Raw genomic sequence first — 19,694 nt, 5'->3', positions numbered from 1 at the left:
ACTATATGTTGCTTAGGCTAATAAGCAACCTATCTAAAATTGACTTTTTATGATGCACATACTCGTGTCGGTTAATCGCAAAACTTCGAAGAAGCATAACTTTTTATATGAAGGCGAATTTCAAAGTTCTTTCTATGTACGAAATCCCTGTCACATATACTATAACTCTGATTAAGATTATTTTTCCTAAATAAGCTTATATCAAAATGTCGTTTTTATCATTTATTTTATTTTAATTGACTAAGGGGTCGTTTGATAGTTTCTGACTGGGTTAGAGCTGACTGGGTTAGAAGCTGACTGGGTTAGAAATGCTGATTGAGTCCATATCTGACTGAGTTTATGCTGTTTGATTATTTATCTGAATGGTTGTGCTGAATGAAAAATGACCATATTACCCTTGTGTTGTCTCTTATGCTGGATAAAAATTTATAAAAACACAAATTATCATATAAAATCCAAATTAACCCGTATATGCGGACGTTACAGTAACATATATGATGTTTTTTTTTTGTTTGCAAATCTTCCTGGTCTCTTTGTTTATGGCGTGTAGACCTCGCACAAACATTAGCCATCGTAGATTGTTTGTTTTTTTTAGAAGATCGAAACCTAAAAATATATGCGTGTTATTAGAATCTTCTATCATCTCTACACATATTCGAGAGTAAAAAACACATATATATTTGTTTTTTTTATTATTTTATTTTTAAATTAAAACTTACATCTATATAAATATGACTCGTAGACTGAAAACCTTTTAACTCAGAAAAAATAAACAAAACCATAGTTAATATATGAATTTATAACAAAAATCAAAACCAGGGACATATTTACAATAAAATTGAAACTTGGACTAAATATGCAAATTCACATATACCATAAGGACAACGTTACAAATTACTACAATATCAATTACATTATTTTCATTGAATCGTAGTAAAAATAAATAAAACCGATAAATGATCATGGGCACAATTAATACAAAAGCAATTTGGCAAACATATTATATAGGAAGTTGATTCCATAAAAGGACAACATTGAAAATAAATCACCAAATCCTGTAACAAACTAGAAATATGTGTAGTTTTGATGCCCAAATGTAAAAACAAAAAACCTGGTACTACCTAATAAATAGTACTACACTCTCTTTCCAAACGCAACTTCACAGCAAAATGAATGCAGAAAGCCAGAAACCCCTTTCATAGCTCACTCTCTCATCTCTCAAAATTTCGGGCGAAAACCCTTGAAATCTGTCAATTGAAGAAGAAAAATGGCGGATAAGGGTAAAGGGATCGCTGATGATTATTCATCAGGGAAACGGAAACACGACGGAGACGATAAATCCGCTTACCGGAAGAGAAAAAACCTCAATGTCCTCCAGTTCTTCGAGGACGCCGCTTTCGAAAACGAGGAGAGCGATTCTAGTGACGATGACGTTTTTATAAATGACGGTATAAACATTAAAAACTCTTCCGATCATCGTCATCGTCTGCAGTTTTGTTACATTTTAGGGTTAATTCGTGATTTGTTAAAGTTTAGGGTTTATCTTTTCGTTTTAAAGCGGGTTTTGGTACTAATGGTTTCGATATGGTGGTATTTGATGGAATGTGTCTAGCTATTAGGGTTTCATGGAAAAATTATTTTGTTGTTCGGAGGGTTTTGATGGGAACTTTATTTTGTTGTTCGGAAGTATACATTTCTACTATTTCCGATCATCATCACTTTTCGACTAATATGATGTAACTTAATGAATATGGTTTATTTCTCGTTTCATGACTTATATACGGGTAATTGTAGCTCACTTGCTGCAAACCTGTAGTAGAGACGGGGTTTATTTTAGGGTTGCATGTGAAATTTATTTTGTTACAAACAAACACTTCTACCATTTCCGATCATCATCGGTTTACTTCTCACTTGCTGCAAAAGTGCAAATTTGTAGCAGTGATGTGGAACACTAATTTTCCTACAATGTAGTTTTTGTTTTTTGTTAATATTTATTGATGAATTTGTTTTGTATACTTCTGCCTGTATAATTAACATACTTGGACTTGTTTTAAGAAAATCTCATCACCTCTTTAGTTTGAAAACACACTAATTTTCATACAATGTAGTTTCTGTTTTTTGTTAATATTTATTGATGAATTTGTTTTGTATACCTCTGACTGTATGGATATCATACATGAATTTGTTTTAAGAAAATCTCATCACCTCTTTAAATTGAAACACATGTACGATGGACCACCTGTACTTTGTTTTGTGATGCTAGGATTGCAACAGCATTAGTATTTTGTCAGCACTCAGCATTTATATTAGATCTTAATGTTTTTGTTTATACTTTTCTTAGATTTCTTACTGTCTAATTGTCTCATGTTAAATTTACTTATTGTTTCTTTGCTTCTGTAGTGTTTCTTGAAGATGACTTTGGCCCAGATATCGAAGTCAAGGCTGAACCAAAGACTCCTAACATTCCCTTTTTTCCTAAAGAAGAGGAGATGGATGAAGATGAGATGGAGAAAATCTTAGAAGAGCGTTATAAACCAGGTTCTACTTTTGTTAGATACGCAGAAGACCAAACTACTGAAGCTCCAAAGTCGGATGAAAAGAACACATATATGTTATATTCAAAGGATCCAACAATCTGGAAAGTCAAATGCATGGTATTTTTTTCTGTAGCTAATCTTTTCAGCTTGTCAACTTGTGTTTAGGCCCTAGTTAATGTCATTTTTGAACAACATCAACTGTAGGTTGGAAGGGAAAGACATTCGGCTTTTTGCCTCATGCAGAAGTATGTTGACTTGAAGGCTCTTGGAACTAAACTACAAATAGTTTCTGCATTTGCTGTTGAGCATGTGAAGGGCTTTATTTACATTGAAGCTGAAAAGCAATCTGATATTAATGAGGTGCGTTTGACTAGTTTTCTTTGTTCTGTTATTACATGTATGTCTATCTTTTTATATATATATCTTGCAAGCTTGTTATTGTTCATCGAATTGATTGTTTAAATTTCCCTCTTAATACAGGCATGTAAAGGTCTTTGCAATATATATCCAAGCCGAGTGGCTCGTATTCCAGCTTCTGATGTTCCACATTTGTTCTCTGTTCGAAGCACATACAGTGGTGTAAAAGTGGACACCTGGGCTCGTGTGAAAAATGGGAAATACAAGGGAGATCTAGCACAGGTACATTTCTGTCTAACCTACATTTCTATTTTCTATATGAATTAGGTGTTCATTGTCTAGTCACATGAATGCAGGTTGTGAGTGTGAATGTGACTGGAGCTCAGAAGAAAGTTACTGTTAAGCTTGTCCCAAGAATAGACCTAGAAGCTGTTGCTGAAAAATTTGTAATGAACTTTTCACTATTGTTACAATTATAAGTTTTCTGTTATCATCAAGTAATGTAATCTTTTTGTTTGTTTATAGGGTGGAGGAGTTAATGGGAAGAAGAAAACAATACCAGCTCCTAGATTGATTCCTTCCAGTGAACTTGAGTACAACACTTGCTTTTCTTTCTGATATCTATACATTTTTGAGTGACACCTATTCATCAATCTATCTCTTTCATTTTGTGTAGGGCATATCGACCACTAGTTCAATATAGACATGATCGTCAAACTGGAGATACATATGAGGTTTTTGATGGAATGACACTGAAAGATGGTTATCTTTACAAAAAAGTGCCATTGGATTCATTGAGTTTCTGGGATGTCAGGCCTACTGAAGCTGAGCTTATAAAGTTTATGCCTGCCAATAAAGAAGAATCCAATGATGTAGAGTGGCTCACTGGACTTTTTGGTGAACGTAAAAAGAAAAAACAAACAGTAAATAACGATAAAACAGGTGAAAAAGGAGAGGGGAGCTCCAGCATGGAGAATAGTTTTGAAGTTCCTGATCTTGTGTTCCATGGGTATAACTATCTGATCTGTTCTCCTTCATTATCTATTTTTTTGTTTCTTTATACGTTTTTTGTAATTTTGTTTTCAGTCGCAAGTCATTTGGGATTGTAATTGGGAGAGAGAAGGATGACCGCATTAAGGTTATAATGTTATATTTATAATCACTCTTCTTTTGACTGTTGATTTGGTTTCTTGTTTTTTTATTTATTTATGATATCAACATTTTATTTCCAGATTTTGGAGGAAGGTACAGAACGGATGGTGGTAGTGGCAGTTGAAGCTCGTTTGTTAAAGAAGGCTGATTTTGATAAGAAATTCAATGCCTTGGATCAACATAAAAAGATCATATATATGAATGACACTGTGAGGGTCTTGGAAGGTCCACTAGAGGTTTGTTCTTATTTTAAAAGTTTCAAGTTTGTTATCATCAAAGTTAGACTTGAAATGTATAATGTATTTTATTATGTATGAAGCATCTGTTGGTTTGGGTAAACCTTGCAGGATAAACGAGGAATTGTCAAGCAAATATACAAAGGAGTTGTGTTTGTATATGATGAAAATCTACAAGAAAATTGTGGTTACTTTTGTGCTAAGGCACAGATCTGTGAAAAGATGGCATCTTCTATGGATTCTTATAAAGGAAAGGTTAGTTGATCACTTGATCATAGATTACTATATATATTTGGCATTGTAACTGTTCTTTCTTCAATATTATTAAAAAAAATATTTATGTTTTGCAGGGTGGTAAATCAGGTGGCTCTGGTTTTGATGATGTCCCATCATCACCCAAGTCCCCTTTATCACCTAAGAAACCTTTTGAAGGGATTGATAATAACCGCAACTGTAAGTTTACAAGCTCTCATTGCCATTTAATGCCAAGGGTTTTCAAACATGTGATATGATCATATCCTTAATGTTTTGATTCTGTTGTGCTGTGCATGCAGTTGAAGATAAAGAAGGTTTCTCTGTTGGGCAGTCATTGAGAATCCGTGTGGGCCCCCTAAAGGGATACATGTGCCGTGTCATGGCGATTCGATATTCAGATATCACTGTCAAGCTTGATTCCCAGCACAAGATTCTGACAGGTGATCTTTTTTTTATTTATTTATTATATTTTGATTTTCTTTGGATTTAGGAGGTAATGCTTTTGTGTCTGAATATATTGTGTCTGCACTGCAGTTAAAGCTGAGCATCTTGCTGAGGTTAAAGGAAAAAGTTCTGGTGTTTCCACTGGGTATGGTGGTTTAAACTCTGTACTTTATATTTTATTTGCTACCCCTTAAACTCTATCCTGACATTTTGTTTGGTTCTCCAAAGGGATGGGCAGGATTCTGCAAAGCCATTTGATTTGCTCGGTGAGCCTGGGACTTCTCAAGGTGGGAAATAATATTTATGGTTAAAAGATCTTTCTTTCTTTGTTTTAGATATTGTATGTCATCTGTGGCTAATACACTATTGTATGCTTTAAAGGATGGATGGATGGAGGAGCGGCATCTGAGCCTGGAGGTGGTGGTGGAGGGTGGAATACTGGAGGCCAAACTACTGAAAGGTTTTTATCATACATAACTTATGTATAGAAACACAAACATAAGTTTACAACTTAGATATATCTGATATGTATTTATCTGATGATTTGAGTATTTTGTATATGTAGGAGTTCTTGGGCACCTTTTCCTGCAGCAGGCTCATCGGTTTGTTGAGATCTTAATCCACTTTCTTTAAATCTTTCTGTAATATGAATATGATAATTGATTTCTTGGTACAGCTTCAACCAGAATCCGGTTCTGCAAATCCTTTTGGTTCCACGGATAATGATGCCAGTAAAGGTATGGATCGATATGTTTTGTCTTGTTATATCATAATCATATGGTGATGTTTTAAATTCTTCTTATTTTATGACTGGAAGATGGTGGAGACTCTGCATGGGGTGCAGCTGCTGCTAGTGAAAAGAAAGAAGCTGGTGGCGGGTGGGGAGCGAGTTCAAGTGGTGCTAAAGCTGAAAATTCTGATGATGGAGGATGGGGAAAGGCTGCTGCTGCTGCTGGTAGTGAAAAGAAGCCAGCTTGGGGTTCAGCTGCTGCACCTGCCACTGAAACTGGTGGATGGGGCGGTAATGCTGGCGGTAGTAACAATGGTGAAGGGAAGTCAGCCTGGGGCTCAGCTGCTGCAGCTGCACCTGCAACTGAAACTGGTGGATGGGGTGCCAGTGCTGGTGGCAGTAACGATGGTGCAGGGAAGTCAGCTTGGGGATCAGCTGCTGCTGCTGCTGCACCTGTAACTGAAACTGGTGGATGGGGGGCCAATGCTGGTGGCAGTAACGATGGTGCAGGGAAATCAGCTTGGGGCTCAGCTCCTGCAACTGGAAGTGGTGGATGGGGTGCCGCCACGAAAAAGGATGAAGATACCGGGGGATCTTCATTGGGTAAGAAGGTTTCAGATGAAGGTGGGGCTGGGGCTGGTGGTGGTTGGGGGAAAAGTGTGTCTGTGACCGGGGGTGAATCTGGAAAGTGGGGGGGAAGTGCTGACAAAGAAGCTGATGGTGGATCTGGTTGGGGTAGTAAAAAAGATGAAGGGGGATCATCATGGGGTAAGGCAGGTGGTGGAGGGGGGTCTTCATGGGGTAATCAAGATGGTGGATCTTCTTGGAGCAAGCAGGATGGAGGTGGTGGTGGTGGCAGAGGTGGTAGCCAAGGAGGCCGTGGCGGTGGTGGCTGTTTTAAGTGTGGTGAGTCTGGGCACATGTCTCGGGAGTGCCCACAGGGTGGCGGTGGAGGTGGCGGGAAGTCTTGCTTTAAATGTGGTGAGTCGGGGCATATGTCTCGAGAATGCCCCCAGGGTGGCGGTGGAGGTGGCGGCGGTGGCAGAAGTTGCTACAAGTGTGGTGAATCGGGGCATATGTCTAGAGAATGCCCTCAGGGTGGTGGCGGCGGTGGCGGAAACTGCTACAAGTGTGGTGAGAGTGGGCATATGTCTAGGGAATGCCCCCAGGGCGGTGGGGGTGGAGGTGGAGGTGGCAGAAATTGCTACAAATGTGGTGAGAGTGGGCATATGTCCAGGGAATGCCCTCAGGGCGGCGGGGGTGGTGGTGGCGGCGGCGGCCCAAAATCTTGTTTCAAATGTGGAGAGAGTGGGCATATGTCTAGGGAATGTCCTCAGGGTGGCGGGGGTGGTGGTGGGGGTGGCCCAAAAAGTTGTTTCAAATGTGGTGAGACAGGGCATATGTCTCGGGAATGCCCCCAGGGCGGGGGTGGTGGTGGAGGTGGAGGTGGCAGAACTTGCTACAAGTGTGGCGAGAGTGGACATATGTCTAGAGAATGCCCTCAGGGTGGGGGCGGTGGCGGTGGCGGTGGCGGTGGTGGCAGAAGTTGCTACAAGTGTGGTGAAAGCGGTCATATGTCTCGGGAATGCCCACAAGGTGGCGGTGGCGGAGGCGGAGGCTTTGGTGGTGGTGGTGGTTGGGGGTCTTCAGGAGGTACCCAATCAACTGGTTGGAGCAGTGGTAATCAAACAGGGGGTGGTTGGGGAAGCAAGCAAGCCTCAGATGCAGGTGAGAAGAAAGGTGATGCACAAGGAAGTGGATGGGGTGGTGGTGGTGGTGGTGCAGGAGGAGGTTGGGGTGGTAGTTCAAAGACTTCTGACGCACAAGGAAGCGGCTGGGGCGGTGGTGGTGACGATCAAACAGGTGATTTTGTAACCTTTCATAGATTTGTTTTCTATCAAGCAACTTATAATATCTATTTTTGATGGTGCAGCAGGAGGAGGAGGAGGAGGAGGAGGAGGATGGGGTTCTAATAAGAAGGATGATGCAGCAGCAGAAGGAAGTGGTGGCTGGAAGAAGGGAGGATGGTCATAACAAGTTTAACAGGTCAGCTGCCTAATCCTTTTCATTTATTATATATACGTATTTAACTCACACCCCAATCAATCTTTATGTTTACAGATGGATGTTTGGTGAAGACGTTACATTTTCATGCTTAGCTTGAATTTTAGATCATAATATCTAAAACCTGGTTGTGGAATTTGGTTTTGATCAAGTCTTTCTTCTAGGTGTGTTTTGAATTTATTTATGGATGATGAAACTTGCTTGTTTAAATGTATGCATGTTTCTAATTTGCCATTATTGCTTTGAATCATGGTTTAGTTGTTTAGTGAAATAGTCTACTCTATGTGGACGAGTCACCTGATCTTGGTATGAGGTGTTGTACTCCCTCGTTGACAAGTCTGGTGGTAAATTCAGGAGTAGATTAAATTTGAGAGAAAAAAAATGGAAATAACACATCTATCCAAGAATAAGATTAACATCTTTTGTTACATTTATACAAATTTGATGATATTGTCTAACTGCCTGCTTTATCAATGTCGGCTTTTCTACATCAATAAGTCTGACACCATGGACCATATCAAACCGATAGTACTATTTACTGTATATCATTGTTTGGAAGACTTATGGTAATTATAAATTGGAAAACCCGGGTCCAACGAATTCCTAATTGGAATTAGGGGTTTTTTTTGATTGATTCTTTTATCACATTGGGAAAACAATTGGATGATGACAAAATTATCAAAGATTGAGATTCTTTATTTCGATTTAACAACGTATGGATAGTTCTATGATTTGGATCAAGGGATTCTTTAATCCTTGATTTGGAATAGAAATAAATGGAAGAAAATGGATTGACATTAGCGCGATTGTCAAATGGTTTAAACTTTTATTTTTTCCAAATGTTTTTTTAGAACTTTGGTATAAATTACTTGTTATAAAATGTAGATATTATTATTATTATGTATTTATTTATTTTAACTTTGATTTATGGATTTGATATAATTTTTTTTGTAGTTTTCATAAATTTTTATAACTTGATTTGAAAAAAAAATCTGTTTTTTAATTTTTTACTATTGATAATATTTTCAATTTTTTATTTTATTTTTGGAAAGACAAATATCATTAAAAGTGATAGGGTACTCTCATAGCAAGAAACTACAATGAGTCCCATGTAACAAAAAAAGGAATAAAAAAGAACAAACCAAACATTAGAATAAACGAATTAAGATAACAAATGCATGAAAGGCGATGCACTCCATTCTGCCCAGTTTCCACAGCCTGCGCCACCTCTATGCTTGCACCATACATAGGAAAGTGAGATTATGTTGTCAGCGATTCTTATGGGATTCATACTAATTCGTTTGAAGATCTTCTCGTTTCTGGATAACCAAACATTCCAAATAGTGCAGTAAAACACCATGATTAAAATGTCTTTCTTTTTATGGTAGTTTTCCCAAACAATCGCAAAATCAATGAATTCTCTAATATTTGAGAACGATATGTCACCCATACCACACCATTTGAATATCCAATGTTGCACCAATCTAGAATGCTCACATTGCACATGGGACACAATGAGCATGGAGTATTAATTCCCCTTATTGCCAAGTTTTCTGCGACTGAAATTCTGACTAATATCGTCTTCCATATGAAACAACGCACCTTTAGAGGAGTTATCTTTGACCATCAGATTGACTTCCCTTTGTATGGAATCAGTTTAGACTCCAAGAGCTTCCTTATAATTTTCACAATATATTCACCACTAGTATTAAGAGGGAATCTGAAACCGAATTTGGAATTTTTTTTCCCGTATTCATATTCCCAATATCGTTATATAGCTGCAATAGTTCATTTAATTCATCAGGACCTGATGGTTCGAATCTCCACATCCATGAAAAACCGATGCTGGAAAGTCTGTCCCCCCAATTGACAATTTTTTTTATGATTCTAGCGAGTATAAGTGTGGAAATTTAAGATGAAACAGAGTATAGTTGCACCATGAGTCTTTCCAGAATAGAAATTTGACATGCGAACTAGGGTTAAGGGTAAAAATGTCATTACAGTCGATCTGGAGCTTTTCAATGGACCTGACCGCTTTGGAGATATTTAACCACACTCCATTTAATGATTTCCTTGCAATGTATGAAGTCAGTTTATTGTGTAAATTATGAATGCTCACAATGACTTCTTTCCAAAGACTACCATTTTCGTTCATGAGCCTCCACCACTATTTGATTAGTAGTGCAATGTTTTGAGCGAGTAAGGAGCCAACACCAAGACCCCCATCTGATTTTGGCGCAATGATTTTTGACCAAATAACCCAATATATTTTCCTTTTAAGCTCATCACCCCCCATAAGAATCTCCGCTTGATATTGTCAAGTTGGTCTATGATGCCCTGTGGAGCTCTAAAAAGGGACATGTAGAACATAGGAAGGACCATCTTAGCACCCACCGGAACCCCCAGGTAAGTGAATGAAAATGATCCGTGTAAACACCCACGCACATGAGCTGTCTCAGATAAAATTGCATTCAGTATTCACACACCAAATAAGCATGATTTGAAGAAATTGACTTTTAGCCCAGAAGAAATATGGAAACATTTCAAGATGCGAGATAAGTTTTTGATGCTCTCACGATCCCATTCCCTAACAAAAATTGCATCATCAGCGTAGAAGAGGTGTGAGATGGAAGGACCATCTCTTGGTAGTTTGACCCCACAGATTTGAGATTTTTCACAAGCACTCTTGATGGCAATATTTAGTCCTTCCATGGCCAAGATGAAGAGGAATGGTTAAAGTGGATCACCTTGTCGAACCCCTCTGAATATTGCAAATTCGTCAGTAGGTGCACAATTCACCAAAACGGATGCTTTTGATGAGGATAAGCAACCCGATATCCGATTCCTCCATTTTCAACCAAATTTCGTCCAATCCATGACTAAGTCCAAATACCCCAAATTGATTGAGTCAAAAGCTTTTTCGAAATCAACCTTGAATAGGAATATTTTTTTTTCTTTTGTTGCTTTGCCCATGCCAATAGTTCATTTATTACCAGAGCATCATCAAGTATGTATCTACCTTGAATGTATGCCGACTGAACTTCATCCACCACTGACCCGATTACATGTTTCAATCTGGTTATGAGTAACTTAGCCACCACCATATACATACATCCTATAAGGCTGATGGGACTGTAATCACTGAGAGATAATGGATTAGATACTTTTGGGATGAGAGTGATATTTGATGAGTTACACCCTGGTGCAAGAGATCCCGTTGATTCAAAGTGTTTGACAAAGCGAATGATGTCACCATCAATAGTTTCCCAATTTGCTTTTAAGATTTTAAATGTATACCGGTTAGGACTGAGTGCTTTTTCCCCACCACAATGCCAAACAACAAATTTGATCTCATGGATAGAAAACTCCAATTCGAGAAAAGACGATTGTTCCAAGAAAAGTTGCTTAAAGTTGTGGTTTATGAATTTGGGTCTATGAGGCCAACGTTCATGAAATTTATAAGCAAAAAAGTTGAACACTTCAGATTCAGTTACATCTTTTTTATTATGTGTAATTCTTTTATGAACTTTTTAGATATCGTTTGTAATATTTTTTTAATTTTTTATTATTCTCTTTTTTATGTTTTTAAAATTAGTTTTTTTATAGAATAAAGCTGATTTTTTTAAATACATTTTTTAAAGATTTTTTTAGAAATTTTATATTTTTGTTTTTTACATGTTTTAAGACTAGAATTATTAAAATTTCGATGTTGAGAACTTTTGTCAGTTTATTAAGTTATTTTATTTAAATTTCAGTTCAATACAACAATCTGTAGATGTTAAAGAACAAACATACTTTTTATTATAGGCTGCAACCGTTTGGTCCACCTCTTCAGCTGCAGAGGGTTGCAGATGTGGTCCGCAGAATTGATGAATTTTCGCTTTGAAAAAACAAACATCTAAGTAATCTAACCACATTTTACGATGTTTTTATAAATAATAACCATAATTTTTATGAAAGTAACTATTTTCTTTGGATTAGGCATTCTGAAAACTAAAATTCGAAACCTGTTGCTATCAAAGTTTCAGACACAAATTTTAGATTTGTCTACTATAGAAAATACAAGTCTACCATAAAAACAACAAACATGCGAGTTTTATTGTTTTACTTGCATTTTAGTTTACAAATGATTTTTTGTATTTTAAAATGTCTAGAACAATTCCATGATTTTTTGTATTTTAAAATGTCTAGAACAATTCCAAAATACAAGAAACAAGTTCGAAATAACTTTATTTTTGTAGTTATATGTACTTTTAGCCATTATAATCATATAAGTACTTTAAAATGTATTACTATCACTCCGTAGAGAGGACAAAAATATAGATTACCCATTACAATTGATTTCGAAATGGTACTAAAAATCTAGAATATGAAGAACGTAATCCAAAATATGTAGATCATTTTCGAAATGGTACTAACAGTCCGAATACGAAAAATATTTTTATTTTTATTTTTGTTTATGAAATTGTTAAATTAAATTTTAAATTGATTTGCATTAAACCAATACCCAATATTATTCCTAAGATCAATTTGTATGATGTTAAAAAAGTGGGTCTTACGGACGTAGAAATTATTTTCCATCTATAAGAGCTTTCATAATTGTGCTAGATAAATGTAAACTTTAATTACAACTAGAAAGGATTTTCCGGCGTTGCCGGGGTTGGAAGGTATTGCTTTGTAAAGTAAAGTAGTATGTTGAATTGTATTTAGATAATCTAATAAATGACGATAAACAATGTCATCTAATTACATAAGTAAGGAAATAATCATTATTTCTTGCAATAAATGAGGAAAATAAATAATTGGTCTCACAAATTGAACTTTATTGCCATGTATGACAGGGGCCGAAAAACCAATCTGGAAAATATAGACCGTTGGTTTTTGTCCGTTAATATGAGGGTAATTTGGTCTTTTCAGGTAGTAGGTACTGAATTTGTGACCACGAGTAAAACATATGGACCATTTATGTAATTTTGGCAGTGGTGATGGCAGATGGTGGGTGACTTTATGGTATTGGGTGAACATTTTCTAATAAATGAAACATTAATTTAAAACCAAAAAGAGAAATATAAATTAATAAAAAAAATCGGATTAGGAGTAAAAGAGTAATTTCGTTTTCCATCGTTGTCCTCAATGTGTTAAATCTGGTAAACCACAGGGACCGATCGTGTAATTTTGTCTAACAACAACAACAACAACAACAACAATAATAATAATAATAATAATAATAATAATAATAATAATAATAATAATAATAATAAAGTGACAATTAAACGAAAACATAAGAACCTACAATGCTACAAATAACCAACGAAAGTAAAGGGATAAAAAAAAAGATAAAAATGAAGCAACTTTAAAATGACTCAAATATAGTAGAGGGACCATTTCTGCCAAAAAAATATTAATATGACTAAATACTAATAATATGTAATAAAAGACGAGGGTTATGAAAAATTCAAACGAAAGTGAAAGGGTTGTTTGTGAACAAAAGTATAAAGGTGAAGGGTAAAATTGATTCAAACAATTTAATTCAAGGAGGACCAAAATTGACAAAAAAAAAAGAAGCAGTTTACTGTTAAAATCTTTCATAACTTTAATATATATATATATATATATATATATATATATATATATATATATATATATATATATATTGCTATACATATTTTTAATGGTACTATATTTAAGTATTGTTGGATTGTTTTCTAAAGATCAAAAAACTAGATGTTGAATTAAAAAAAATCAAACATTAAACCACGAAAACACCTATAAAATTAAGAGGATTCGGGAAGATATGATGGATAATCTATTGACACATGTTTAAATCCTGACACTACTCAACCCTTGGTACTATTGCCCCGCAACATCTTCTCGAAGATTAAAACATGTTTAACTGTTATGAATGTCAATTACTCGTGCTAAAAATCCAGTGGTTTCAAGTATAAACTCTTCAATCAGGTTAACTATGTTGTTCGGATCATACGTGCAAATCGCTCTACCTTGACGTTCAATAAACATATTATGCATTATAATACATGCATATATCATTCGTTTAATTTTATCAACATCCCTAAGTCATGTAGCATATTTCACTGCATGTCATGTTTGCTTGAGGACTCCAAATGCCCTCTTTATATCATTTCTAGCATATTGCTGTCTTTTTGTGAACAACTTTGCATTTGCAGTTCGGGATACCAAATACGTCTTCATAAAAATAGAATAATATGTGTATATCCCATTAAAAATGTAGTAATCATATTTGTACGAATGCTCGTTCACCATGAACGACATGTTAGGTGCTTTGTCGGTCAATATATCATTGAAAATAAAGAATTAGCCAAGAACATTACGGTTATTGTTAGACGCTACAACTCCAAAGAACGAATGATATGCCCACAAATCCTGAGATGTAACAACTTCTAGCAATATAGACAACTGACCTATATCTCATCAAGTAAATTGACCGCGACATGCAGTTGGACATTTTTCCTACGCGACATGGTTACAATCAAGGCTACCAATCATTCATAGAAATCAATGTCTCTGATCATGTTCCCCAAAATCAATTGGCCGCGCTCCCCTGATGTACCTGAAACAATAAACTGAAATTATAAGCCGAGGCTTAGTGAGTCCCCCAAAATACCGATACACAATACAGAACACATATACAAATAACAACATGAACTGGGTCCACAACTTTGCAGACTGGATTGCCTTCCGGACCCACAACTCACATCTGGATTGCCACCGAGCCCACAATACAAGTCTGGCATGCCCCTGGCCCTCAACTCATATCTGGAATGCTCACGGGTTTGTTGGTTACCGCACGAAGCAATGCCCTCAACCCACCCACATAATATGTTGACATATAAAACAACTAATGCACATACAGATAGACACATAATAACACATGTAGTCCTACAGATCTACCTAATTGTCATAGTAACTATCATATAATACTGACTCATACTCAACATGCTACCAATTTCTGGGATATCATATCCAATGGGCCGGCCTTGGTGCCTTAGACCCCTTAGTATAGTGAGGAAACTCACCTCGTAAGTAGTGCTGGAATATTGTAAATCTCTGGCTGCTTACTCACCGGAAATCCCGAACTGTTACATAATGAAATTACTTGGTTAATACCCAACATTATTTCCTTAACTAAATTTCCTCGTTACTCATTAAGTCCATTCCTTTTTGTTGGGCCGAAGGCCCACACCAAATCCCTAACTTGATGGTCCAAGTCATAATCCACTATTTGGCCCAATTTACCAAATTGGGCCCAACCTCCTTATTGGGCCTAAACCCATGACCCACTTACCACTAATGGCCCATGACATCTTATTTGTTAAGCTCAACAAAGCCCCAAACCCCTTAATCCATAAGACAACCTAAAACCCAAAGTCCAAATGTCCATGGCCCAACAGAGGTTGTATGCGGGGCGTACTCCTCTGGTACGCGGGGCGTATTCAACCAGAGGTTGACCACCGGTGGTTGACCCAGTATGCCGAGCGTACCGAAACTACGCTGGATGTACTCCATCTCTTGACAAGACCTTATTAAGTGCTTAATGACTTAAGCAGTTAAATTCAAATCTCAGATCCAGAGACCTAACATGCCCAGGGTCCATAAAGTCACGACTTTTTCACTTTGGACGTCCATAAGGTCCTAAATGCTTGGTCTTAATCCATTAAGACCTTATTCCTCTTGCATGGGGAACTTATAGCTAATGGGACCCGATTTTTATCACTCAAAGTCCCCTCAAGAGCCTGGAAGGACAACTCTTTATGTTCATATCACAAAATACATCACTTTATGGCTTTTAGGACAAAAGATGCCTCTAATAAAGTAAAATGATTAGATCTAAGCATATGTGCATAAAGTTTTGAGCTTTATACCTTTAGGAGCTTCTTGTACACAAACTAACTTCAGATCTATGAACTTGATCTTCTTCTCCAACACTTGAATGCAATGATCTTTTCTTGAAACATCCAAAACACACGAATCAAGCTTAAACCCACAAAGAAGAGCTAGGGTTTGAGGAAGGACGAATGTAGGATGTGGAGGCTGAGGATAATCAGGGGAAATGATCCATAAGGGTGTTTATATAGCCCCCAATCCCTAAATATTAGGGTTTTCTCCAGTCATTAGTACGCCCGACGTACATTAGTGTACGCCCAGCGTACTAGGACGCACCAAGTACGCTCAGCGTACCCTTATGCATGCTCAACGTACTCCCTCTTGATTCAAAGTGGCAACTTTAGTCCTTATACTTCTCATGGCCCAACTCAAACATCCTAGGGGGCTACAATTGGGAACTTGAAAAAGAGGAGGGATTTGAAATTTACTTGCGAAGTTCGGGATGTTACAGCCTACCCATTTGGCCTATTTCAATCGGATACTATCAAGCATATATGGGTGCTTGCCTAACCCTTCGGTCTATTTCAACCGGATACTATCAAGCATATATTGGTGCTTGCAATCCCCTTCAGTCTATTTCAACAGGATACCGAGTCTATTTCACCCATACTATTACCACATAATATCATAACAAAAATCACAGAGTCATCAATCAAACATAGGCATAACCGACAATTGTCACGAAGTCAACCATCATACTACAACATAAACTAGTTGGCCACCATTGGTGCCTTGGACCCACAGATACCGTGAAGGAAACTATAACATTCCGTTTAAAATAAAATAAGTAAATAAACAATAAACCCTAAAACCTTGAGATGTAGATTATATTTTTATTTTATTTTATCGTAGCCCTAAATCCATAATAATTCATTAGTGTTAGCCATAAGGAGTTAAATGTTACAATTTCTGGAAATTGGGATTTATATTGTAACTTTTGGACTTGAATTGTTATGAAATCCGAAAGTCAGGGGCTGTTTTGTAAATTGTGGGCTTGAATTGAAAGGAATAGAGGGGGAAGGGCCGTAATTGTCAAAATGGTATGAAGTTTAAGATGGAGACGGGACTTAGAATCCCTCATTACTCCCTTCCCCTCGTCGCATACACTTGAAACCCTAACCCAAAATCATCCTTCAGCTACCACCTTATCCCCTCCTCACTCCTAGTTGTCGCCGCCATCATCCTCGTCACAGTCTTGCACCACCAACCAACCACCGTTGTACCATTTTCGTTGAAGACGAAGCCATCATTGGACGCTATGACTGTCGTTGTTGTTGTTCCGGTTAGAGGTCGAACACCTCTTCTTCTCCATCTTTTATGTTGCTGCGATGTCGCCGTCGCCATCGCTCTGAGCGACTGTCGTGTTTGACGTATCTACTCTGACTGCCATATGACTGCCATTAAGTCAAAGTCTCCACTCTTCAGATCTAAATCAAAATGATGTTTAGATGGATAAAATTTTCAACTTTATCCATAACAAGGTCACAAACTTTCAAGATCTAAACTTTATGCACTTAAGGTGACCAAAAGCTCATAAAACTTAAAACCAGCTAGATCTAACAATTTCATCATCAAGATTCAAATTTTATATATCTAGAAGAAAGATTAAGGTGAACAAAGTCTGAATCTACAAGCTCCAATGCAACCAACACCTCTTCAATAAGTTTCTTCTTCTCCAAAGCGCACCAAAAACACTCCAAAGCACTTAAAACACATTCTTATTTATCACAAGGCTCAATCTAGGGTTAGAGTTTCAAGAGAGGGTGTTGAAGAGGTGGAGACTTAGAATTTAATGGGTTTTGGGGCAGTGGTGGACATAAAATGTTTTAGTAGGGATGACACTAACTTTTTTTTTTTTTTCGAAAAAATCTAAATTAGTAGTGGCACTCGTATTTTAAACCGGTGCACCTAATAGAAAAACATAAAAAAATTAATTTTTTTTAAACTACGTGTCGGAATCGGAGCAGTGGCCCGGGACCCCTGGGATCCACTAAGGTTCGTCATTGTTTGGGGGAGTTAAGAAGCTCAAATAGGGCTCAAACCACGAAAATAGAGTTTGGGCATTGATCGTGTACTTAATTTACGCCCAGCGTACTCAGGCATACTCAACGACTGACCCAAAAATCGTCCTAACTTCAAATGGTTGTAATTTCTTTGTTTCAACTCCGTTTTCGATGTTCTTTATATCCACGAAAAGGTATTGAAGAGATCTACAATATTATCTAAATATATTGGACTAAAAAAAATTCTCAAACAAAAATACATATTTCATGCAAGAACCCGATCTATAACTTTTCCCTTTCTACCCTTTGACCTAAAACACAATTCAATGGTTAAATCTCTTAACAAACATTACCTCATTTCATAAGGATTAAACTTTGCCTCCTTAAGACCCAAAGCCTTACACAATCGACTTCCGACCCACATACATAAATAACAGGAAACAAGATGTTACAACAACATTGAAGAACGTTGAGATAAATTCTCCATCGTCATCCGAATCAAAATTTGTAAAAAAAAATCCATAAATATGATTTTTTAGAATGTATACAGAGATGAATTGTTTGAAAATATGGTGTTTAGATGCTGTGTTATATAAGTAAAACTTCTTATTTTATTTTTTTATTTTTTAACATTTTGACCGTTGGAAATGGTATTCGAATACCATTGGTTGTCCTCTTCCGTCATCCCCACTACAATCGACGACAACAACGCCCCACCACAAACCGATGAGATAGTGTGCACAATCGTGGTTCGTGGACACATCAACCACAAGCATCTTCACTGTGACCATATGAGATGGTCTAATATTACAAGTGATGGGCTAATATTATTACATTTAAGATATAACCAATAAATTAAATAAAGTAAAAATATATAAACCTAACACTTGTCATATGAAAGTTTAATATCATTTTATTGTAAAAAAATAACATATATTTTACACCAGAATATGAAATAATTTATGTAGTATAAAAAAATGGTGTAAATGATGGGATTTTGTGGTAGTTTAGGCTCACAATATCAACAGCCAGATGAAACTACAAGTCGACTCAAATATAAAATTGAAAAGGAAAAAACAAAAAGAAAAAATGAAAAAGAAAAGTAAGATATACATAGAGACATAAAGATTCGATAAAAAGTTGTATAAAATTGAAATTGGACGGTTTGAAACATCTCCTAGACAGGAACATCCCATGTTTATTTTGACGTCAGACGCTATAAAACCAAACGAGTATTTAAAGACGATTGAAATGGACTTGTTGATATAAAAATGCAACCAGGACCACCCACATTCTATCTTCTTAAGCTGATATCAAAAGAACAAAAAAAAATGTTACTCAACCAACATTCCTATCTTAAATCTCCTAATTTCTGTGATCACCGCAGATTGTATTATACATATTATGAACAAACATAATAAGTTTAACTATATATACCAATCAAGTCCATCACAACAAGCTAGATCAAAAGGATGTAACAAACCCCATCACACAACTACATTATATCCATATAAACTCTGCACTTTGATTTATATAAAAGTTAACTGTAAAGTACATTCGAAACAACATTCTTCTGACAAACTATTACAAAGATACACTCAGATATAGATGTTGAATATGTAAGAGTTTAGGAAAGGATAAACAACACAAGTAATTATAATAGTTAAGACTCTCTGCCAAGAGTTTAATCCACTTTGACAAAGATACACTCACCATGTCCATAATCTCCACTCCCTGATGGTTGATTCACTAAAACATCATATATTTAAAGGTAGATTCGAAACTTTATGTATATGTATTGGAAAATTGAATTATTAAACTCTTATTGCAAGAGGGTAATGTAGATTTAACTCACGTTAAACTCAAAACACTTAAAAGAAATAAAATCATAAAGGAAATAATATAAGGAGCAAATTATACGAACGGCCCCTATGGTTTGGAGTAATTTGCACGTTTGGTCTCTAACTTATTTTTTTAACACGAAATGTCCATA

The 19,694-nt window shown here is 36.5% G+C and overlaps 1 protein-coding gene across 2 annotated transcripts; it reads left to right on the top strand.

Moving 5' to 3' along the window:
- The first annotated feature begins 1,138 nt into the window (after positions 1-1,138).
- Positions 1,139-8,025, top strand: KTF1 (kow domain-containing transcription factor 1). Of its 2 annotated transcripts, none has more exons than XM_078981659.1 (20): positions 1,139-1,448; positions 2,401-2,654; positions 2,742-2,897; positions 3,018-3,176; positions 3,251-3,340; positions 3,420-3,487; positions 3,571-3,903; positions 3,981-4,032; positions 4,127-4,282; positions 4,394-4,537; positions 4,633-4,735; positions 4,837-4,977; positions 5,072-5,126; positions 5,210-5,268; positions 5,363-5,441; positions 5,547-5,583; positions 5,658-5,718; positions 5,799-7,574; positions 7,648-7,757; positions 7,833-8,025. In XM_078981659.1, the coding sequence occupies exons 1-19, from the start codon at positions 1,268-1,270 to the stop codon at positions 7,743-7,745; spliced, it is 4,002 nt and encodes a 1,333-aa protein (XP_078837785.1). In that variant the 5' UTR covers positions 1,139-1,267; the 3' UTR covers positions 7,746-7,757; positions 7,833-8,025. The 2 variants fall into 2 exon arrangements, with proteins under 2 accessions (XP_078837785.1, XP_078837784.1); XM_078981658.1 differs by having other exon boundaries at positions 7,645-7,757.
- The last annotated feature ends 11,669 nt before the right edge of the window (positions 8,026-19,694 follow it).

This window comes from Lactuca saligna, chromosome 2 (genome assembly GCF_052625555.1).
Source record: "Lactuca saligna cultivar CGN05327 chromosome 2, ASM5262555v1, whole genome shotgun sequence".
Lineage (NCBI taxonomy): Eukaryota > Viridiplantae > Streptophyta > Magnoliopsida > Asterales > Asteraceae > Lactuca > Lactuca saligna.
The sequence above is the reverse complement of the archived record's forward strand: the minus strand, read 5'-3'. Positions and strand labels throughout refer to the sequence as shown.

What these genes read in the sequence shown, in the direction of transcription:
- KTF1 (XM_078981658.1), top strand. Translation starts at nt 1,268, where the DNA reads ATGGCGGATAAGGGTAAAGGGATCGCTGATGATTATTCATCAGGGAAA. An exon ending in AGAAGGATGACCGCATTAAG is followed by an intron (nt 4,033 to 4,126) that starts GTTATAATGTTA and finishes TTTTATTTCCAG; the next exon opens with ATTTTGGAGGAAGGTACAGA. An exon ending in AGTTCTGGTGTTTCCACTGG is followed by an intron (nt 5,127 to 5,209) that starts GTATGGTGGTTT and finishes GGTTCTCCAAAG; the next exon opens with GGATGGGCAGGATTCTGCAA.